The sequence below is a fragment of the Myotis nattereri genome, assembly GCF_964212035.1.
Source record: "Myotis nattereri genome assembly, chromosome: 11".
Lineage (NCBI taxonomy): Eukaryota > Metazoa > Chordata > Mammalia > Chiroptera > Vespertilionidae > Myotis > Myotis nattereri.
The window spans coordinates 25,641,279-25,665,580 of NC_138086.1; the positions used below are offsets into that span (position 1 = coordinate 25,641,279).

The following is a 24,302-nucleotide window of genomic DNA, read 5'->3' on the forward strand; positions in this document are numbered from 1 at the left end:
ACCTTGCCTACTCAGTTAGCTGATGCACATCTCCTCAGTCATTCACATCTGCTCTTTACACTGCTATGTGGCCTGTATTTTATTTTAGATCCTAAATATATGCATGAACATCATAAAGAAAAGCCTACATTTGTTTTTCCAATTTGGGAAAAATGATTTAAAATGTTCGCTTCTCCCTGCAATTCACTTTAGCATTTCCATGTTTCTACCTGCCATTTATTACAGCACCAAAGGGTTCCCAGGAAGCCATATAAAAAGCACAGTTCCTGCTCTATAAAGATTTACGAGCTGTGATGTCCCAAGACAGAGTCACAAATTCTGAGAAGGCCAAAACTAGAAAGAACTTTAAAGACCATCCAGTCCAACCAGCTCTTATTTTATTGTAACATGAGAAGTCATGAGTTGCCCAAGCAAATCAGGAAAAAAGCTGCTATTCATCTGATGTACCATTCATTAAAGTCATAAATGTACCCCCTCTCCTTATGAAAGCCCATTGCTGTATGCAAAAATCTCGATTTACAAAACGGATAAATGAGCGATGATTTATTTACACATTATTCAAAGCGTTCTAAATAGAAGCTTCCATAATGCATGGAAACCTTCTGTAAAGTTAGATTTATCCACAACTTCTCAGGAACAAACCCATAAAACGAGGCAGACCTGCACTGAAATAAAAGTTGTTAGCGGGGAGGGGAAGCCTGAATGTGCTTCAGGCTTTGCACATGAATCTCCTTCAAATCCACGTGAGGCAGGTGGAGCCATCACCTCCCCACCCCACTTTTACTGTTGAGCAAACAGACTGGGGAAATCAAGTAATTTAGCCGAGTGCTCATAACTAGTAAAGACCTTCAGCTGCTAGCGTAACTGGCTTCACACAACCTTTCAGAAGATTTAATTTAATGGCATATTCAACACAAATGTGACACTATTCTTCTCTGACCTTTATTTGGCTGGCCTGATTTTATCACATTTTTATATTTTAAAATCAATTTCCATTTGTTAAATTGTGTGAGTCCTTTAAATATTTTGAAAATTAACCCCTTGCCAGATATATCTGTGGCAAATATGTTCTCCCATGCAGTGGGCTCCCTTTTCATTTGTTGGTGATTTCTTTTGCTGTGCAGAAGCTTTTTATTTGATGTAGTCCCATTTGTTTATTTTCTCCTTTGTTTCCCTTGCCTAAGGCTTAGGAGATCTATCAGCAAACATGTTACGAGAGGTATCTAATATTTTGCTGCCTATGGTTTCTTGCAGAATTTTTATGGTTTCATGACTTACATTTAAGTCTTTTATCCATTTTGACTTCATTCTTGTGTATGGTGTAAGTTGGTGGCCTAGTTTCATTTTTTTGCATGTATTTGTCCAATTTTCCCAACACCACTTATTGAAGAAACTGTCTTTACTCCATTATGTGCTCTTGCCTCCTTTGTCAAATATTAATTGAGCGTAATGGCTTGGGTCGATTTCTGGGTTCTCTGTTCTGTTCCATTAATCTATATGCCCGTTCTTGTGCCAGGACCAGGCTGTTTTGAGCACAGTGGCTTTGTAGTCTAACTTGATATCTGGTATTGTGACCCCTACCATTTTGTTCTTCTTTCTCAAGATTGCTGCAGCTATTCATGGTCTTTTTTGGTTCCATATAAATGTTGGAATATTTGTTCTAGATCAGTGAAATATGCCATTGGTATTTTAAAGGAATCGCATTAAATTCATAGATTGCTTACAAATAGTCCAATTAAAAAATGGGCAAAGACTTAAATAGACACTTTTCCAAAGAGGACATACAGCTGGCTAAGAGACACATGAAAAAAATGCTCAGTCACTAATCAACAGAGATGCAAATTAAAGCAACAATGAGGTAGCACCTCACACCTGTCAGAATAGCTATCATTAACAAAACAAAGGACAAGTGCTGGCGAGGATGTGGAGAAAAGGGAACCCTCCTGCACTGCTGGTGGGAATGCAGACTGGTGTAGCCACTATGGAAGACAGTACGGAGTTTCCTCAAAAAATTAAAAATGGAACTGCCATTTGACCCCGTGATCCCACTTCTAGGAATATATCCCAAGAAACCTGAAACACCAATCAGAAAGAATGTATGTACCCCTATGTTCAGAGCAGTACAATTTACAATAGCGAAGATCTGGGAACAGCCCAAGTTAGATGAGTGGATAAAAAAAGCTGCGGTACATTTACACCATGGAATACTATGCAGCAGTAAAAAAGAAAGATTTCTTACCCTTTGGGACAGCATAGAGGGACATGGAGAGTATTATACTAAGCCAAATAAGCCAGTCAGAGAAAGACGAGCATCACATGATCTCACTCATATGTGGAATGTAATGAACAAAATAAAATGATGAACAAAACAGATCCAGAGGCATAGAAGCATGGAACGGATTGACAAATCTCAGAGGGAAGGCAGGGTGTTAGAGAGGGTGGAGGGTGGGAAGAGATTAACCAAAGAACTTCTATGCATAACTGCATAACCCATGGACACGGACAATAGTGCAGTGAAGGCCTGGGGTGGGGGTCAATGTGGAAAAAAGGGGGACATATGTAATACTTTCAACTATAAAGATAAATTTAAAAAAATAAATAAAAGAACAGAAATCATTAAAAAAAAGATTTCCAAAGTAACCTTCCTTTGAAATGTACCAGCTTACAGCAGGATACATTGCTCTATCCCTCGCCACCTACTCTCAACAAGGACAAATGGCTCTGGCCAGTGTGGCTCAGTTCGTTGGGTCTCCGCCTGTGCACCACAAAGCTGCCGATCGGATTCAAGGTCAAGGCACATGCCCAGGTTTCGGGCTGGATCCCAGGTGGGGAGCGTGCAGGAGGCACCTGATCGATGTTGCACTTTCATATCGACGTTCCTCTCTCTCTTCCTCTCTCTCTAAAAATCAATAAACTATTCTTTAAAAAAAAAAAAGTACTCTATCCTTTAAAAAGAAAAGGATGACAAATGACAGATCTTTATCAACACTGTCTGCATAACAAAATTTCAAGCTCAGTAACTACAAAAATTAACCCCACACAGAGTTTACCTTAAATAAACTGGTTGCTTCAGAATGACTTAATCAGTGGTATCAGGAAAATAAAATACATTTCTAGTGGGCACCACATGAGCAACTGGGTGACCAAAACCTATAGGCTGCTCAAGTTCAAAATTAACAGGTTCTCAACCTTCCTAATGCCGCGACCCTTTAACACAGTTCCTCATGTTGTGGTGACCCCCAAACATAAAATTATTTTCGTTGCTACTTCAGTAATTTTGCTACTGTTATGAATCATAATGTAATATCTGATATGCAGGATGCATTTTCATTGTTTGCAACCCACAGGTTGAGAACCGCTGGACTAGGAGTTTAGATATCCTGGATTCCAGTTTTGTCTCTGCCACTTACAAGAAATAAAAGACCATCTAACTTCTTGGGAACTGTTCCATTTTCAGTAAAACAGACATTATAGTTCTTGACCTATACTGGACACAGATTGTCCTGAGGGTCAATGGAGATAACGTGTAGGCTCAGAAACACGATGGTAGATAGCGCCATAAATAGCATTTTACAGCAGGAGGAGGAGGTCCAGAGAAGCGAAATGATTTGAAAAGGTCACCCAACCTGGGTAATGACAAAGCCAAGAATGAAGTTCATAATTTTGAGATTTTTCAGTCCTGAGCCTTTTTCAGGACACCTGGTGCTTTTTCTGTAACAGTTTGCACCCATTGAACGTTGCACATTATTACTCAACATTATTTGCATGCCATCCTAGTTTCCCTTTGGTGAAGCCATTCTTTTCTTTCTTTCTTTCTTCCTTTCTTTCTTTCTCTCCTTTTTTTTTTTTTTAAGCTAACAGTGCATAAGTTTCAGATGTGCAACATTAAAATTTGACATCTGTGTGTAGTATCTCCTGCTCACCACTGGAAGCTTCCATTTGGCACCCCCATTCTTTTTTTTCTTTTTTAATTGAATTTATTGGGGTGACACTGGTTAATAAAACCATACAGGTTTCAAGTGTACAACTCAATAAAAACATCATCTGCATCCTGCGCTCACCATCCAAAGTCAAGTACATTTCTGTTCCCACTTACCTCTTCTTTGCCCACTTCCACCTCCCAACCCCTCCTTTTCCACCTAGCTATCACCACTGTTGTTCCTGCCTATGTGTCATATATATATATATATATATTTTTTTTTTTTCTTAATCCCTTCACCTTTTTTCACCCAGGCCTCAACTCTCCTCCCCTCTGACAGCTGTCAATCTGTTATGTACCTATGCTTGTTTCTATTTTGTTTGTCGAGTGATTGTGTTGATTACATTCCACATATACCTGAGATCATATGGTACTTGTCTTTCTCTGACTGGCTCATTTGACTTAGCATAATACTCCCCAGGTCCATCCATGCTGTTGCAAAAGGTCAGATTTTCTTCTTTTTTACAGCCAAGTAGTATTCCACTGTATAAATGTACCACAGCTGTTTTTATCCACTCCCCCAGTCTTAATTTAGAAAGTTAGGCCTCAAAATACATGCCTCCCAATTTAAAGACTAATTTCTTAAAGCTGGAAATGCTCTCCTGAGTCAATGAGACGGACCATAGACATAGATAAGAATTGATTCACCTAAATCACTGAGAGGTAATGTTTGGGCAAAGTCCTCATGGCCATCTGATCTGTAAGGGTAGCAAAACAAATGCTTTCCAGGCACTTGAATACACATGACACTTTCTTTGCAGCGTGTGCAAAACCAGACTGCATTAGAAGTCGAAACGCTTTGCTTTAGCCAAACGTGGCATTATTACCCGAGAAAAGGGTTAGAGGAACCTTGGGGTCTGCCACAAGCTCAAGCCAACCTGAGGCCAGTCACGTGAGAAATTCCCCCGGATTCAATCCCCCGGTGTGTGAAAAGGGGGTGATGCCAGCAACACCCCGAGTGTTTCTGCGAGCGATGCTGTGAAACTATTTGGTGGGACAGCGGGCGGAGCGCAGGATGAAGGAGTGGACTCTCAGGGTTCCAGGCGCGCAGAGCCGACCCCGCGGTGCGTGGTGGTGACGCGTGCGGACGCCCCTCCGGCTTTCTCCGTGCAGCCCCGGGAACCGCGGGGAGCACTCACCTGACCAGGAGCTCCAGGAAGATCACGTTACTGCAGCAGCCGGCGAACACCAGGCCCACCGCGAAGAGCGGGCGCATGGCGGGCGCGGGGAAGGGGAGCGCGCGCGCGGAGGAAGCGCCCGCCTAGACCACTACCTCGGCGGTGGCACAGAACTTCGTCCCTTCCCGGAGCGCCGCTCTTCCCCGGCGCCGCCACCAACGCTCCCGGCCGGAGGAGCTGTAGTTCACTGTCAGCCCCGACCCCATTCATTCGAGGGGGCGCTCTGGTCCCAGCCAGACTACATATCCCAGGATGCCGCGCGCCCTTTACGCCGTGCTGGGACGTGTCCCGCCTCTGCTGGGACCCTCCACTCGAGAAGAGAGAGCAGCGAGGTTCTCGTCATGCCTCTCGCGATAGGAAGCCGCAGGGTTTGTTGGGAAGTGAAGTTCAACCCTGCTGAGGTGGTTTCTGGCGAGTAAGCCAAGGGCTCAGAGAGGGATGCCAGCGTCCCCGTCTCAACAAACACAGCGGCGGCACTAGAGCTGCAGACCTGTGATTGATCGCTGGCGGCGTGCTAGCATCTGAAACAATTCTGAATGGAGTGAAAGCAAAAACTCCTCTGAGCTTACTTTTCTACCTTTTGAAAGGAGCATTGGCGTCAGAAAGTGCTGGGATTGAATGTTGGCTCGGCTGCTAATCAGCTCTGCTATCGCAGGCAACTTCTTGGAGCCTTAGTCTCATTCTTGGTAAAAACGGGAGCAGTAATGCCCATCTCACCGCTTGTTGTGAGGGTTACAGGCTATGACCACCTGGGGATCTTGTTAAAATGTGGATTCTGCTTCATCACACCTGCAATTTGCCCTGAGATTCTTCATCTCTAGCAAGTTCCCAGGTGCTGCTGATGCTACCCGTCTGTGGACCTCGCTTAGAAGAGCAGACACCTTTAAAACAATCGTCTCTGGAGACTTCTCTCCCCCACCCCATTGAGGTTGGGACCTCCTGCTACTCAATGGTTGCTTACTTTTCTCCTTCCCCGTAGCCTACAATCATGCTCAAAGTAATTTACCTTTCTCCTTCACTTTACCACCAAATATCTCTAAAGACTAATCTATAGTCATAGCCTTTTTTATTCTGATCAAAGCCAGATTTTTAAGTTTCATTTTGACTTCTACTGACCTCTTTGTCAAAACCATATACAGCAGGTCTCTGAGTGCCGTTTCATTTAATGTTGTTTAGTTATAACGTTCATAAGATGCCATTACAACTTAATTCTTGCTTGTATCAGTTAGCCTATGGCAGCGATCTTCAGCCCATGTGCCGGCAAAAGCACGCTGGTGTGCTGCAAGAATTTTTAAAATGTGCAGCACCTGACTATTTAGTCGGGACACTAACCTCTTTTCCTTTAGATTATCAAATTTTTAAAAATGACAACAGCCAACACAACAATAGCTGTCTGGTGTGAATGAACCAAAATTATACCTGTTTTCTTTTTGTCAGATTGACAAAAACTATATATATATTTTTTGGTGTGCCACAGAATTTTACTAATTAGCTTGTGTGAGCCATTACATACATTGTTTCACTTGCAGTCACAGTTTCCAAGAACCTATCAATGATGTTAAGGGAGAACTTACTGTACCAGTCTTACTTGATCTTGCAAGTGGCTTTTGACAATGAAACTCAATGTTCTGACATTCTCTTGTCCCTCTGCTCATAAGACAGGAGTCCCATCTTTCTCTTTCTACTTCTTTGACTTACCTTTTTTTTTTCTTTTTCTTTTTTTTCAGTTTTCTTTGCAGGCTTTTCCTTCTCCGTCCACTCAAATTCTCCTTTCAGAGTTCCATCATCTGTCCCTTCCTTTTTTGTCCAAACACATTCTATTGGTGATCTCATCTCTGCAACTTCAACCATCACCATATGGAACAGTGAACCTACACATACATATATGTACAGCCCAAGCTTCCTCATGTCTTAAATCAAAGTTTCCAACTGTTTATTTGACATCTTCGACAACGTGATGTCTGAAGAGAGGAACTTTCTGATCACAAAAGCTTTCTAGGTGTAGCTTTTCAATGCATCATCCACAGCTTCTTCCTCTATAGCTCCAGCACTCCATCCATCCCTAAACCATTCCTGGAATCAGGGGGCATTGTAGTTATCTGTTTTCATGTCAGTCTTCCCTCTACTCTAGCTCATACCCATGGCGGACCAGAATCAAGAATAACTAATTCATCTCTAGATCCTTAGCATCATATATAGTGACTGGTATCTAATATGTGCGTACACTTTTTGTTGAGTAAACAAATGAGCTTGACTTCTTACTTGAGTAAAATAATTCACACCTCACAAAGTCAATAAATATGTAATATTTTTCAGTCTGATGAACTTTTAAAAATGCGAACATCAAAAAGGCACTGGCAGGAAACAGAACATTACCAGCATCTCAGAAGTGCCTTTGCCCCTTCCAATCACTGACCCCTCTGGTGCCGGGGTCCAGCCCCAGCGGGCCAGGAGTTCCCAAAGGTGTGGACAGAGTCGGCAAAGAATGATTTACACGGAGACTGCATTCAGATGATCAACATAGCCAGGTACTTGAATACACATGGGTCTTCCCTGTGCCTGGCTGAGGCCACAGAGAGAGATCCAGAGGCAAGCTGAGCCTTTATTTTATAGTCAGAGGTAAACAAGGTAGTGGTTACCATAGTTACACTGTTCTTGTGAGTTTTACTTGTTTTGGCAGCACTTCCTGCACCTCCCTCAGCCCATTAGCTTCCCAGACAAGATCTAGGGAGCATTATAAGGTCAAGCCTAATTATGCTAAGAGGACTGTGCCCTCTAAGCTGGGACTTGTTTGTGACTTTGCCAGCAGGTCAGTCCGAGGCTTAACCCTATAGCTGCTCGCCACACTCTGGAGATATCTGCTTTTCTTTCTAGCACTAGAGGTTAGTTTTGCCTGTTTGGGCAGTTTTATATAAATGGAATCACACAGAATGTTTTCTTTGGTTCCTGCTTTCACTCAGCATTATGTTTGTCGGCTCATCTGTGTTGTTACATGTATTTGTAGTTCATTCATTGGCATTGCTGTATAGCACTGACATGAATGCACCTTGTACGAATGTACCTCACTTTATGTGTCACTTCTTCTGGAGATGGAGATTTGGCCTATTATGAATAGTGCCACTAAGAAATTTTTGTTTGTTTGTTTCTTAATCCTCACCCGAGAATATTTTCCCATTTAGGGAGATTGGAAGAGAGATGGAAAGACAGAGAGTAGCATCGATGTGAGAGAAACACATCAATTGGTTGCCTCCTGTGTGAGCCCTGACCAGGCATGCGCCAGGGAGTAGCCTGCAATGAAAGTACCAGCCCTTGACTGGAATCAAACCTGGGACACTTTGTTCCGCAGGCCGATGCTCTATCCTCTGAGCCAACCTGGCTAGGGCTAAGAAATGTCTTGTACTTGCCTTTTGGTGAACATAAATACACACTGCTGTTGGATATGAGTATCTTAATCAAGGTTCAGCCAGCCAGAAAACAGAAATGACCAGTAATTTGAAGAGCGAAAGTATAATAGGAAGAACTATTAGCTAATAGCAGAGGATTTGTTACTATGAGGGGTTAAGAAACTGCCAGGATTACAGGGAGAGCAGACACAAGGAGCAGCTACTGCCTAGGACTGAGAGAGGCTTCCCGAGGAAGGAACTCATGTGGACCAGGGTCTTCTCCCCTTAAAGTGGAGATTCCACCTTAGTGAGGGTCTGGCTGTAGCCCTCCGCTAGCAGTGAGGTGCTGATAAACGCTATGAGCACCTTTGGGGTCCAGCCGGGAAGCTGGCTGGGGCTCTAGGGCCTCCTGGGAACCACCTGGAAGGTGCTGCTCAACTGACCCAGGTGAGCGCCACAGCAGGTCCTCTGTGCTGCAGGAACAGGGAGGGAGGAAAGGCGCCAGAACCCAGAAGAGAAGCCGCCTCCTGTCCTGCTCCTGCAGCGCCCGCCCGCCTCCCTGACAAATCCCGGCATCGCGCGATACCTGGCGGAGGAGGCGTCCCAAGGGTCCAGCTCCAGCATCACAAGCAGGGCCGTGAAGGGTGGATTTGGAGCTGAAAGGCTGTAAATCGACAGCTGGAACACCCCAGTTGTCAACTTACACCCAGTTTTAAGGGGTTCTTTCAGCTTCAGTAGTTTGTTTCTCCATAAAACCAAAGTTAGGAAGTATAGGCATGGCTTCAGCTCCCAGGCGTCTTTGTTTTTCCTCCTTTCCCTGAGCCCAAACTTCTCGCATCTTTCAGTGAATAACATCTTACATAGCAGCCAGGCTCACCCTGTTTAAACCTTCGCACGTGCCCTTCGCTTGTGAGGAGGGACCCATCGTTCTGAGAGTGTTCATCTTCTTTGCCCGGAGTTGGCGCTGTGAAGGTTTCTTGCTTCTACTTCCTGCCACTGAGACATAGTTTGAATCATTTATAAAATCGGCTTAGCCAAGATGCTGACCCCAAAATTAAGTGAGATGACTCCTGTGGGTTGCTGCTTGACAAGTGTCCTCAAGGTGACAATCCTACAGAGATCTGTCATTTGGTGTTTTGTAAACTTGTTCTCCTTATCGATGACATGAGGGTGGTTTTCTCCTCCCTCTGTCGAGTAAACCTTGAGGTGCTTGGAGCTGTGCACAGGCTCAAGGTATTGATAAAGCCAAAGGTGGTTGTTGCTTGTCTCATGGGTCATGTTCAAGCAATGCCCCCGTGTACTGACAGGTGTGTAAAATCTAGCTTCCTCGGGGATGTCATTAAAGACAGGTTTTCTTCGTCAGAGTCCTGTGGTTAGGGCACAGGGCGTTTTGGCTAGGAAGGAAATCTTCTCCACCAGAACGTTAGCGGCACAAGGTCAAGGACTTCATCGTATTGCCCACCGTATCCTCCAAATCTAGAAGCTCTAGCAAATGTGCAGTAGGTAATGGTTGGAAGGTAGGAAGAAAGGACAGAGGGACAGATGGAGTTGGGGGAGGAGGAGGAGGAGGAAGGACCTTTAGAAAAACCAGCTCCTTTTGTAGCGACTCATACACAAACGGGAGAGGGGTTGCCTGCCCTGGGGGAACCTGTAAGTAGAATAACCACCTAAGGAACAGTGCTCAGCGCCCAGGCTGCAGGCAAGCTCCTGAACAGCAGGACACACCTCTACTCGGCCCCTGTGCCTGGTCCCCCCGCACTGCTGCTGAGCTGAGGGGTATTAAATCGCTTTATTGCCCTGAGGTGGCAAGTCTAACTCTAAGGAAAAGACACTGTTTTACCGTCTTGACAGAAAGAACGATGTCAGAGAACCCAGTTCTTCCCTTGTGTGACACGTCTCAGAGTTATTTACTGAACTCCCCCCATAGCTGATAATATTTTAAGGGGAAAAAAACACACACAACCATGAGATCACTTGGTGGTAATTTTCCTGTACTAGTTCCATCATTAAAAGAGCCACAGGGCCTTTGCACATGCTGACCCACCCCTGACTCGTGCTGGTCAGGACCATTTCACAGCTCGGGGCACCGGCTCTGGCTCAAGACAGACCTGGGTTCAAGCTCAGCTCTGACATCTCCTGGGTGACCTGGGCAAGTTTTTAGAATTTTAAAAATCAACCTCATGTCCTTAATCTGTACTAATCATACCACTTCCTGCCCTCAGAGGCTTGTAATGAGAAATGAATAAGATGATTTGATGGAAACGCTTAACACAGGGCCTGGCATATAAAAGAGTGGTTCAAGTCTGTTAGCCCCTGTGCACTAAGCCCTGTGCTAAGGTGGGGAGACAAAGATGCGTAAGACAGTCTCCTGCGGTTTCTGCTTCATCTGGTGACAGACACAGAGTCCACCAGGTAGAACGGTGCGGAGGAAGAGCTGGGCTAATCCCTGTCAAATGCTTCCCCCGACGGTGGGAACACGGGGAAGGACTGCGACAGCGACCTCAGGCCATGCGTGCACCCGTGTTCCCTAAGCGGATTACAGCGATGCCCTGGGCTCCGCCCTGAGGGGCGTGGCAAGCGAAGGGGCCAATAGGCACGCAGCGCACCTGGCTGCGGCTCCATAAGTGCCAGGCCCTGCACCCAGCAACTGCTTGCCAGCCGACCTTACCTCCAGACACAGTGGCTCCTGACCGCACTCGATGAAATGATGGATCCCACAGCTGAAGATCTAGTTCAGTTATCTGGCAACCAGACCCCTTATGGAGGCCAGATGACCCTTGGTGGAAACCAGACCCCTTATAGAGGCCAGATGACCTTCGGTGGGGACCAGACCCGTTATGGAGGCCAGATGACCTTCGGTGGGGACCAGACCCGTTATGGAGGCCAGATGACAGCTCTTAAAGGGGGCTATCCACTGACCTTCACTGGGAACCATACCTTCACTGGGGGCCAGGTGACAACACACAGCAGTGACAAGACTCTCTATGGGGGTCAGATGGGGACCTTTAAGGGGACCAGATGAGAGCCTTCACTGAGGACCACACTCTCTCTGGAACCCTTATGATGCCATGTCAATCGCCATCATTACCATACCTAGGATTCCCAGACTGTTCAAGTTCCCATTTGACCCAAGGACAATCTCTAGAAGAGCAGAAGTCAAAACTCAAAACCCAGAGACATCAGTTCAAGAAGAATCTTGACATTTCAAAGCCCTACATTTGCACAGACCAGGACTGTAAGAAATCATATTCAAAGAATTCCTATCTTGGCCAAGAGGATCGCTTCACTGGGGCAGTCTCCGCATCTCATGGGGAGACAGACCTGCTGCATTTGATTGGTCTTGGTCCTCATACCTCCAGGAAGAAACAGGATCTCGATAAGCTCTATGAGCTGCAGTCCAAAGCTCCGCAGAACCAGTTTGGCCCCTCAGCCCTCATCAACCTCTCCAATTTATCAGCCATAACACGGGAACCAGCCAGCACCCCTCCGCAAGGCTCCATGGCCAATAGCACTACAGTGGTAAAGATACCAGGCACGCCTGGGTCTGGAGGGCGTCTCAGCCCTGAAGACAATCAGGTGTTGACCAAGAAGAAATTACAAGACTTAGTAAGAGAAATGGATCCTAATGAGGAACTGGATGAAGATGTAGAGGAGATGCTGCTGCCGATGGCTGATGGTTTTATCGAGAGTGTAGTGACGGCAGCCTGCCAGCTTGCTCGGCATCGCGAGTCCAGCACCCTGGAGGTGAAGGGCATCCAGCTGCACCTACAGCGCCGGTGGAACACGTGCATCTCAGGATTTGGCTCTGAAGAAATCCGACCCTACAAAAAAGCTTGCACCGCAGAGGCTCACAAACAGAGAATGGCATTGATCTGGGAAACAACCAAGAAATAACCCACGGAAAGATCAGGGAATGGACAACATTGTATTTGGAGATGCTTGAGCTGAGTGAGACCTCAGCCATCTTATCTTTGGACTTTTTTTTTTTTAATGCTTTACAGAGAAGCATATATATTTTTATTAACAGTGCAGCAATATCTATAATGGCTGAGAGGATCTGCCAAAAGAATAAAGCCCCCTGCCCCCACTCTGGCCCCGTTTCCCTGCCGCCTCTAAGAGGGGCAACTGCTCTTCCAGAGAAGATTTTATTTGTGGTTTATTATATAAGTGATTGAATATGGGGCAAAGCAGTGTGGTCTTGTTTCGTGAGACAGTATTAGCAGGATTGGTAGAGGTTTTCGTTTCCTTCTCCCTTCCTCTTTCCCCTGTACTTTATAATGTCAGTGAAAAAAGAAAAAAAATTCCCATCTCCAAATCCATAATCGCAAACACACAGGAGAGAGGCCCTACAAATGCAGTGTGAAGGGATGCACATGGGAATTCGCCCGTTTAGGTGAGCTCACGAGACACAACAAAACGCACAGTGAGGAGCGACCCTACCGGTGTACTCTGGGCGACAGGCGTTTTGCACAGTCAGATCACTTGAAGCAGCACCAGAAAGTCCACCAGTGACTACGAACCTGAATCCATCGGCCCATGAGGAAACAAGATTCTCCCTAAGCCTTTGTGTGCTTAGCACCTAGCATTGTGCCACCACATTGTAGATGCTTCATATTACTTGTAAACTTTTAAGGTTTTTATTTTTTTATTTTCTAAAACATAGAAGAAATATCCCAGCTGGTGTGGCTCAGTGGTTGATTGTGGATCCATGAACCAAGAGGTCACTAGTTTGATTCCAGGTCAGGGTACATGCCCGGGTTCAGGGCTCTATCCCAGTGGGGTGTGTTCAGGAGGCAGCCAACCAATGATCCTCTCTTATCATTGATGTTTCTATTCCTCTCGGCCTCTCCCTTTCTTGCTGAAATCAATATATTTTTTTAAAAAAAGAAGACAGTCTCATGCCTCAGAGAGCTCACAGGTATAATGAGGGAGAGAGATGGCGTCACCGTAGAAGTTTTCTCATCTTCCATTTGGACAATAGCACAACTTAAACCAGTGGTTCTCAACCTTCTGGCCCTTTATATATAGCTCCTCATGTTGTGACCCAACCATAAAATTATTTTCTTTACTACTTCATAACTGTAATGTTGATACTGTAATGAATCATAATGTAAATATCTGATATGCAGGATGGTTTTAGGCGACCCCTGTGAAAGGGTCAGTCGACCACCATAGGGGTTGCGACCCACAGGTTGAGAACCACTGACCTAAACTCTCCCCCCCGCCCCCCGACCCAGTTCTTTTTTATACTCCCAAGGTGTCCTTCTAGCCCCAGCTGGGCCCCCCGCAGACCCTCACGGCCATCATTATTGCCGCTGTCCTGTTTTCATCCTATCCAGTGGCAGAGGGTCTCTGCTCAATTAAAGGTGATTTGTGCTCTATGGGGCCACCAAATCCCATTGGTTTGAATAGAAAGACACAGCTACTGTGCTGTAGAATGTTCTTTACCTTCTATTGACCTGTGACCCCATGAGTCATCTGCAGCAGCAGCTTCCACACCATAATATCATCCAAAAGATCTCGGCGAAGTTATTGGCATTTCATAGGGGCCTTAGTGACAACACTGAGCTGGCGGAAGGGTCTGATGAGTCATGAATATGAATGTCATTATTCAAATTACTCTGGTAGATGTCGAAGATAAAAGGAAATGTTTTATTTTGTGTTCATTAAGCACTAGAGGGTATATTTCCCCCCGGATGCCGGCTTGTTATGCCTATAACGGTTAATGGGAGTTAAATTCCAACATCACATCAAGGAGAAAGAGGATCCCTCAAGTATTTGGGACCGCCTTCTCCAAATTGCACATCAAAGGTAGATTGTAAACTTCTGCGCTGTCTTGCTAATGGATTAAAGTGTATGTGAGTTTTTTTCCTCCCTCCAAACACTAACTTTCCCTAAATAGCGATGATTACGGGAGTTTTGTAGCATGAGAGATTGTGAGGTCTGCCAGGGCCAGCACCATTATGGGTTTTCCCCCCTGGGGAGAAAAACTAACCTTGTATGAATGCATGCCGTGTATCAGGCTTTACTTATACCCTCTCGCTCTCTCACCTGTTTCAAAAACCCCCAGTGAGATGCTTCTGTCTTGGGTTTGAGGAAGCTGAGGTCCGGGTAGCTAAGTAACGCATCCCGAATCACATGGCTGGGAGGAGAAGGGGCAACAAGCCCGGGGCTGTATAAAAACATGCTCGGATGCACTGCACGGGCCATTTTCCAAGAGTCTGCCAGATGCCTACTCCGTGATAAATGCGGGGCCCGGGTGGGGAGGGCATGCAAGATGCGGAGAAGTGAACAGAATTGCCCCAGGCGGGTGTGCCTGGTGCATGTGAACTCATAGAGCGATCTGGCGAGGTGGTTTCCGCCCTCGCGTACACCGGCTGGCTCGTGAAAAGAAGAATTATTTCTTCAAATAGGTTTTCAATATCTTGCTCTCTCTCATCTTCTGGCACCCCTATAATTCCGATGTTGGTACGCTTGAGCTGTCCCAGAGGCTCCTTACACTATCTTCATATTTTCAGATTCTTTTTTCATTTTGCTTTTCCGGTTGGGTGTTTTTTGCTTCTTCACATTTCCAGTCTTTAACTTGATTCTTGCGCTCCTCTGGTCTGCTGTTGGGAGTCTGTATAATATTCTTTATTTCAGTCAGTGTATGCTTAATTTCTAGTTGGTTCTTTATCACAACATCGAGGGTCTCATTAGATTTCTTGAGGATCTCACTATATTTATCAGTGGTCTCACCAGTCTTTTCGAGGGCCTTACTAAATTTATCGGCGGCTTCTAGACAGTTCTTGAGAGACCTTAAAAGTGTGGTTTTGAGCTCTATATCCAGCATTTTGCCTTCCTCCATTTCTGTCCTGTTTCTTTGTCTCCGCATTTTTTATGCTTTCTTGGTGCACCCCCTAGTGGTCTTTGTGCGCCGTCTTGTTGTAGTTAAGCCTTGATTGTTGTAGGTAACACTGGGGGGGATTTGATCTCCAGGTGAGAATCAGCTGTGTCTGCAGTGGGAGAACTTCTGTCCTCTAGGAAGGTGCTAATCTAGCCTTTGCCTGAGGCTAACCAGCAAATGCCTCTGTGCAGGGCTTGGGCAGGGCGGGTCCCAGGGGATCAACATGGCAGGTGGAGCAAGCAGTTATGGCTGCTCTCAGTCCCGTCCCCAGAGGCTCTGCCTCTCAGTGTCCCAGCGACCGCTGCAAGTACCTCGGAGAGAAAGCTGCCCTCGAGTTCCGACTGATGCCAGACAGTCCCGCTTCTCCCGTTTGAGTCTGGGTCCCCAGAGACTCGCCTGGAACTGGAGCCCAGAGCCTGAGACTCCCTCCCGATTGAAAATGACAACTGCACCCTCAGCCGCCAGCCCGCTCCGCACGCACCTCCGCACCTTAGTATTTTACTTCCGTACTGCGCCTCCTCTGAGTCTCGGTATGCTTTTCTCTTTCCTTCTAGTTGTAGAATTTTCCCTCAGCCAGCTTTCCTATGGTTCTGGGTGATGTCCGTCCCATCTTTTAGTTGTATTTTTGTAGTGGTTGTGCGAGGCAGCAATCTCTGGTGTTTACCTATGCCACCATCTGGGGAAAGAAATAGACCTACAAGTCCAGGAAGCACAGAGAACCCCAAACAAAAGGAATCCAAAGAGGACCACACCAAGACACATCACAATTAAAATGACAAGAGCAAAAGACAAAGAGAGAATCTTAAAAGCAGCAAGATAAAGAAACTCAGTTACCTACAAGGGAATACCCATACGACTGTCAGCTAATTTCTCAATAGAAACTTTGCAGGCCAGAAGGGAGTGGCAAGAAATATTCAAAGTGATGAACACCAAGAACCTACAACCAAGATTACTTTATCCAGCAAAGCTATCATTCAGAATTGAAGGTCAGATAAAGAGCTTCACAGATAAGGAAAAGCTAAAGGAGTTCATCACCACCAAACCAGGATTATATGAAATGCTGAAAGGTATCCTTTAAGAAGAGGAAGAAGAAGAAAAAGGTAAAAATACAAATTATGAACAACAAATATGCATCTATCAGCAAGTGAATCAAAGAATTAAGTGAATAAATAATCTGATGAACAGAATGAACTGATGATTATAATAGAATCAGGGACATAGAAAGGGAGTGGACTGACTATTCTTGGGGGGGGGGGTGGGGAAAGGGGTGTAGGGGATGGGGGAAGAGACTAGACAAAAATCGTGCACCTATGGATGAGGACAGTGGGTGGAGAGTGAGGGCGGAGGGTGGGGTGGGAACTGGAGGAGGGGAGTTATGGGGGGGAAAAAGAGGAACAAATGTAATAATCTGAACAATAAAGATTTAATTTTAATAAAAAAGAATTAATCCCACATCGTGGTGGGGGAGTCACTAGGAAAGTGCCCTGTATATGACTCCGGAGAGGCGGGAGCCTGTGCAGAGGTGAGCAAGGGCTGGAGAAACCGCCCATTGCAGGCTGTGAACTCAGCGTGCAGAGGGAGGACATGCCCTGCCCTGTGTCTCTCCTGACTGTGCAGGAGGCTCCAGGTGTTATACTGTAATCAGAAGATGCCTTAATCAATAAGCCAAATTTATTTGGAGTCCTGTTCATTTTCGCTAGCCCTAGCCAGCCCAGAGGAACTCTTGCTTCTCAAATTCTGGGGCCCAATATGGTGGAAGTCTTTTGAATTTATATGTTTTTCAGCTCTTTGTTTTCCAAATTTGGAATGAGACTTCCAGACCTTCTGAGAAAAAGTCCTGTGTGCTGGGACAGGGCCGTGAGACCATATCTCAAGGCCTGGCCTGGCGCCAGCACTGACAACTCTGTCTGGGGCATAGTTGATGGCCTCTCTGGAATGGGAGTAGTCTTATTTTCCCTATTATTTAAGGAAGCAAATGTTTACAGAAGCCAGGATGGCAGGGTTAAAATTTTAAACAGCAGTTGTTACCCAAGATGGAGGTTACTATGCTTCATGGGTACTTCCAAAGGAGAGGACCCCAGAAAGCTCAGTCTGAGGCAGGGTTTTTAAAAAGCATATGTTTCTATTGATTTTTAGAGAGAGCGGAAGGGAGAGGGAGACAGAGAGAGAAACATCCATGACAGAGGACCATCATCGACCGGCTGCCTCCTGCACGCCCCCTAGCGGGGATCAAGCTCACAACCCCAGCAAGTGCCCTGATGGGAATCGAACCAGCGACCTCTTGGTTCCTGGGTAGGTGCTCCACCGCCGAGGCACACCAGCCAGCCTGAGGCAGGTTTTATACCATTTAAAGAGAACATGTTTCCGCTGCAAATAAGACCTGCTTTGTCCATGGCACCCACGTGGAGGAGGAAATGACCCCCGCCTTCGCCACCCCATCTTCCTGTGGCTGCTTCTGGAGCCATTTTCTGGGTCTGGGTAACATCTGTGCTGCTCCCCCCCCCCCCCCCCCCACTTCGTGCTCTCTTTCCCGTCTGGAGTGAAATGGGGTCCCCAGAGGAAGTGGAAGTGGATCAGCTAAGCAACCCCCGGAGTAGCGACAGCCCTGCTGAGCCCCACCTGCAGGGCTGTGCTGGGCCCCGAGCACCTAATCACCTCCAGGTACAGACAAATGGAGGGCGCATTTGGGGAAAAGCAGCCACAGCGATGGAGGAGGAGCTGGATTCATGACGAAAGATGAAAGAGCTGAGTAAGTAGAGCCCCGTAAATGATGACCGCAGGGAACTCGGGGACCCGCTTCTTACAGCTGCAGGTTGTAAACAGTCAGCGGAGTAAGAATTATGGTGGTTAGACCTGAGAAATATAACAAAGAGTAATGAAAAGAAATATATAATAATAATGGGCTGTAATTTCATACCTATTCCCATCCCAAGAAACTTCAGAACATTTTATGGCTCAGCATAATACACACACTACAGCGGGGCGCACTCACGCTGCAAAGTGGCCTGTAATTTAGCTACCGCCTGAGCAAAAACAATATTTAGTGCGAGGGAAGTGGGCACTTTGGGCACAAAGGCGGGGCCCTGGCTCAGCTCTGCCTGCTGCCCCCTCCCAGGCACAGTGTAGGCAGCCAAGACATTTCGGAGGTGCACACCCAATTCAAGCCCCATTTTACAGGAAAAGGTCAAAGGATCTTCACAGCCGGAGAAATGCGGGTCTCAGAAAACCGTGAAGGCGGCGACAGCTTTGTCTTGGGTTGTCAGCTCCCTGACGGAGTTGCTGGGACTATGGCCAGGCCTCCTGCTCCTGTCCACACCCTGAAACCCTGGGCGTCTGGCGGGGTCTCCACCGCCCTGGCCTTCAGCTTTCTCAGCCTCGACCTGAGGAGCCAAGTCTTTGCTTCTCTCACTGGGATGCTGGGCGATGGTGAGCCTTGCATCCTCCTGTTCCCTCTGCAGGAAGGCTCCTTCCTCAAATACCCACTTGGCTGCTTCCGCCTTTCATTCAGGATTCCGCTTAAATGCCAAGTGGTTAGAGAGGCGGTGCCTGGTCCCCCTGCCTAAAAGAGGAGTGGCCTCCCACTTCATCACCCTCCAGCCCTTACTCTGCTGTACATTGTAGGCATGCTATCAACACCTGAAATTATATGATACTAGAGGCCTGGTGCATGAAATGCATGTGGGGCGGGGGTGTCCCTCAGCCCAGCCTGCCTCCTCTCACAGTCTGGGAGCCCTCAGGGGATGTCCTACTGACAGCTTAGCTGCAGTCTGGCCTCCCTCTGCGGGAGGCAACCAGGCTGATCAGGGGAAGGTGCCACCCCCATCACCCTGCTGCTGCTGCCACTGCTGGCCACGGCGGCTGTGAGGCCTGAGCCCCAGGCCTCGCAGCCACTGTGGCTTTGTCCGGATGGACGTCCAGATGGACGTCCGGAAGATGTCTACCCTAATTAGCATATTATCCTTTTATTAGTATAGATGATACTAGTTTTTTTCTGCCCTCTGACTCAAGTGTACACTCCTTAAGGACAGGGACTTAGCTATTCTGTCCACGGCTTTCCCCAGCGTCAGCTAGATGACTTACAGGACACCATAGTATCTGCTCAGTAAATATTACCAAAGTGAGTTTATTTATTTATAACGATTTTTTTTTAAATTGATGTTTAGAGAGAGAAGAAGGGTGAGGGGGAAAAGAGAGAAACATCGATGTGAGAGAGAAACATTGATCAGCTGCCTCCTGCACAGCCCCTACCAGGGATTGAGCCCACAACCCTGGCATGTGCCCTGACCCAGAATCTAACTGGCGACCTTCCAGTGGGGATGATGCTCAATCAACTGAGCCACCCTGGCCAGCTGGGCAGACCTCTGGGCCCTACTTACAAGGGGCAGAAGAACTGGTAAAAGAACAAAAATCCTAGAGCCCATTGACTTCCTTCAATCTGCAGTTATTTCTTCTCTTTTAGAGTTGACCCTCCCGTGCCATCTCCTAATAGAGACCCAAGATGCAATTTGGGAAGGTCAAATTAGAACTTTGACAAAAAAGCTAGCTGCCAGTTAAAAGTACCTCTTTTGAAAGAAATGGTTCATGGAGCCAGCTCCCTCAGACCCTGTGCCAGCTTTCCAGACGAGGCAGGTGATGACGGTCACCCCTCTTTTTTCTTTTTAGTCAAAGATGTTTGTTCAGTCCTTCACTTGGCGGTGAGGAGAGCTCATTAAATGGGTGAGCATGGGGATCCCATTTGGGCATGTGCTTTAGAATGGAAGGAGTTAGGTTCTTTTGCTGTTTGAGTCTACATTTTGTGGGGGCCGGGGGGGGGGGTGGTGGTTACCCAGATCAATTTATTTTGGCTTCCGAAATGGTGAATGATGGCGTTGCATGCACAATGGCCCTGTCTCATTTGGGCGTGGAGACTGCCTCAGTGAGTGGGTGGTCTTGACCTGCTTGGAGCCTGTGCTGGGGTGAGGCCTGGACCACATGTTCTCACAGAGGAGCCCTTCCCTCCATGTGCACAGACATTCTACTGCCCACTGAGCGGTCATGATCGTTGGTCCTTTCTGAACACACCCAGGAGCAAATCAATTCGGAGGTGAGAGAGGCAGGGCGCGGGCAGTGTTTTGAGTGATGGGGAGGGGTCGATGCTTTTAACTGAGTTCAGTGTGTGAGGTTTTTCTCCTGTGAAATGATTTTCTTGAGGTTCTCTCCATCAAGCCTTCACTTAGGAATATGTGAACTTGGTCTACAGGAGTTAACAGGCTTTCATGTTGATGAAAAACCTGGAAGAAGGGAAACCGTATGGAGTTAGGGAAAAGGAGGTATTTTGGAATCAGATGGGTCTGGCTTCATCCCCCGACTCTGCTTCTTATTAGTTGTTGTGACCTTAAGGAAGTCGTTTAAAAACCTTCAGCTTCAGTGTCTTCATCTAGAAAAGGGAATAACAGCACCTGCCTATTCTACCCTGAAAATTCAGTAAAATTACACACCTGAAGCTCCTGGCCCGTGGGATGCGCTCAGTGAACTTCAGGCTCCGTCCACCCTCTGGCCCCTTTAAAATGCATCTGATGAAATGCACAGTCAAGGTTAATGGAGCCACGAGAAGCGTTGAGCTCCAGGGGGACTTTGGGCAGCTGCTCCCTGCACACCGACTTCGTTTAGAATCCAGGTCCTTTAATGATTTATCCTCTTTGGAGAGGTGTGACCCTGGGAATGTCAGCCTGGCCTGGGAGGGTGGAGCCTGGAAGACCGGTACATGGTACATGGGAAGGCAAGGATGGATGCATCCTCCTATGTGTCCAGAGAGCTAGGCGCGGGGCGTCCACTGCGTTCTCAGAGCTTCCGCAGAAAGCTGAGGTCAACGACTGCCCCTCACATCCCGCGGTCATGCCTGACACCTCCTTCCTCCCCGGTGAATATACTGAGCGGCTATTCACTCCCTGCTCTGCAAGGAGAAGAGCCCATTCCCAAACCTCACCTTCCTCGTTCTCCTCTTCCTCCCCCCTCCTCTCAGATGCTCCTGTAGGTTTTCTCCTTTAAATCAAGTTTTGATGAACACAAGAGGGAAAAGGCACTTCCCTCAAGCTAATGGCCTCCACAGTTCTTAGAAATGCTGATCAGTGCCTGGTACGGCTTAACAGCAGCTTAGGACGCTCCCATGGGAGGTTTGCTGGTTTCTGGAAAGTGGGGGGGGGGGGGGGGGGGGCGGGGGCGGAGCGCTGGAGGTGGTGTAGGAGTGGGCGGGCCAGTGTGAGAGCCAGGGTGGGTGAGGAGGATTTATAAAAAGTAGAGAGGTGGGCCCTAGCTGGTTGCTCAGTGGTTAGAGCTTTGGCCCGCAGACTGAAGGGTTGCAGGTTCGATTCCGGTCAAGGGCATGTACCTCGGATGCAGGCTCCATCTCCGGTCCCAGTCAGGGTGTGTGTGGGAGGCAACCAATCGATGGGTCTCTCTCACATTGATGTTTCTCTCTCTGTCCTTCCCTCTCCCCTCCACTCTCCCTAAAAAAATCAATGGAAAAATATCCTCGGGTGAGGATTAACAACAACAAACAGTAGGGAGACGGGATCATGGATGAGAAGCTGGATTCTGGGGAGAGAGGTGTAGAGACTGGCCAGGGAGCCCGGCTCCCTTTGCCTCCTTAACACATTTACTAAAGACATATATTACCTTTGAAAGCTTTCTGTGGGAGAATTTGCACTTCTTTCTTTTTTTTTAATGTCACAAAAATCACACATGTAAGCAGTGTTCAAAAACATAGTTAACAATTGGGTTTTTAAATACATTAGTCTCTGAAATCAAGTAGAAAACAAGAAGTGTAGCTATAAACCAAAATTACAAGAGTACCAGCATTTATAATGTCCATGTATTATTAACTTTAACAGAGATATTTACTTCTTCATGAGGCTGAGTCACTGACCAGTGTCCTTTCTTTCCAGCCTGAAGGACTTCCTTCATGCAGGGCAGGTCTGGTGACAAATAACTCTCTCAGCTCTGGTTTATCTGGGAATGTCTTCATTTCTCCCTCATTTCTGGAGGAGAGTTTTGGCAGATAGAGGATTCTTGGTTGGCAGCTTTTCCCCTTTAGTGCTTTGAATATATCAACCTGCTGCCCCTTAGTCTCGAGGCCTCAGATGAGAAATCTGCTCATGATCTTATTGGCCACAGGGTGTGGGGAGATGGGTCAGAGGCTGGACACAACCACTATGGTGGCGGCAGTGCAAGGAGTACAGCCTGTTATGCAAGGATCCTGTGGCCAGAGGACTTGATCCAGTGGGTTATGGAGAGGTGCCAAGTGTGGGAGTGTTCTCTGCATGGGATTCACATCAGAAGGGTGCCTGGCATCTCTGTGGCCTTCAGGAGCATGGAACCCCAAATCCCTGGTGAGCTTGGAGGATGCCCTGGAGCCACCTGAGGGGCAAGAGGAGAGGCCACCCCAGCTGCAGGCCCACCACTTGGCCCCACCTGGGTGAAGCTTCAGAGACCAGACTTTTTCCCCCGGAGCCCTCTCCCTTCCCTGCTCTTCTTCTTTTTTTTTTTTTTTATTGAAGTACTAGATGCCCAGCGTGGGAAATCGTACAGGACCCCAGACCTGCCACGCTGGTGGGACCCATCAATGCACCACCTGGTGACCAATCATTTGGTCATTATGGCGTTATGGTCACTGGCTTTTTATAATATAGATTGATTCTTCCAAATGTTGTGATAAGCTTGTTGCTTCAGAAAGATCTACTGGGTACTCTTTCTTTAAAAGATATTTTTAAAAAATATTTTTATTTCAGAGAGAAAGAGAGAGAGGGAGAGAGATAGAAACATCAGTGATGAGATGAAATCATTGATCTGCTGCCTCCTGCACACCCCCCACTGGGGATCAAGCCTGCAACCCAGGCATGTGCCCTGACTTCCTGGTTCATAGGTCAACACTCAACCACTGAGCCACACTGGCCAGGCTGTCTGGGGTCCTTTTGTTCTGCATCCTCCCTGCACAGAACTGGGGCTGTGCCTCCTCCAGCTTGAGCAGCGTGGAATGATGTGGTACTTGGACTTCATCAGAACCACTGCATATCCTGCTCCTCTTGCTCTCCTGCTCTCCTGGCTTGAACCCTCACCCACCTGGCCCATTTCTGCTTGAGGGCAGGATGGTGTTGGTGGCTCACGCAGCCCTCGGCCTTCTTCCCGTGGGTGCTGGGCGTGCAGGGGTGTCAGCAGGAAGCATCCCTCCTGCCCCCTGGCTTTGCTTCCTTCCCTCTGTGCTGGCGTTATTCTCAGGTGAGAGCAAGGTGGCCACCAACAGCCTGGGGCTGCCGCATCCCCTCTCCTTTCTCTAGTGGAAATATTAGAGCTTTGAACACAGCCCTGCACCGAGTCAGACCTTAAACGGCACAGCCCCACCCAATCCAGGGGCCCAGAGGAGTCAGTGCACGTTTCATGCACCCTGGTCACTGGATGCAGTGGTCGGACACTTCACATTCGTTTGCTCACTTGCCCCTTGCAGCAATCTTAGATTTATCCCCATTTCACAGAGCAAGAAACCAAGGCTTAGCAGGATTGAAAAGTTTTAAATCAAACAACAAACACTTATTTCTTACGGTTCTGGAGGTGGGAAGTCCACGATGCAGTCGCTAGCAGGTTTGGTGAGGTCACTTAGCTGTGAAGCAGTGGGGGTGGGGGTGGGCCTGGCTAGAAGCATTGGGGTGTCTGGCTCCGTGAGTCACCCCCCTCCCTCTGCCCCGCTCTCTCCTCCTCTGTTGCAAAATGTGCTGCAGCTTTAGAAGAAGGCGCTGTGCTCACCGCTGCACCCCCAACACTGTCCTGTGCCTTTGGGAGCCTCCCTGGCTCTGAGCCTATCGCAGAGCAAGTTTACTGGAGTAGCACAAACCCAGTCAACCTGC

At 47.3% G+C, this 24,302-nt stretch overlaps 2 protein-coding genes across 4 annotated transcripts in view; one reads left to right on the plus strand and one right to left on the minus strand.

Annotated features, from left to right (window-relative positions):
* SLC35B4 (solute carrier family 35 member B4) overlaps positions 1–5,389 on the minus strand; it is a 52,017-nt gene extending 46,628 nt beyond the window's left edge. The window contains exon 1 of one of the 3 annotated variants that reach the window (XM_081102443.1): positions 5,119–5,375. In XM_081102443.1, the coding sequence (XP_080958569.1) occupies positions 5,119–5,195 (77 nt within the window). In that variant the 5' untranslated portion in view covers positions 5,196–5,375. Of the gene's footprint in view, positions 1–5,118 lie in introns of all 3 variants that reach the window. The other 2 variants (XM_081102444.1, XM_081102442.1) reach the window with 2 other exon arrangements.
* Positions 5,390–11,244: 5,855 nt separating this feature from the next.
* LOC308527331 (uncharacterized protein) lies at positions 11,245–12,434 on the plus strand (the record flags this gene model as incomplete). Its single annotated transcript, XM_081102644.1, has 2 exons — positions 11,245–11,530; positions 11,674–12,434. 2 exons carry the CDS (start codon positions 11,245–11,247, stop codon positions 12,432–12,434), a joined length of 1,047 nt encoding a protein of 348 aa, XP_080958770.1.
* Positions 12,435–24,302: the final 11,868 nt, after the last annotated feature.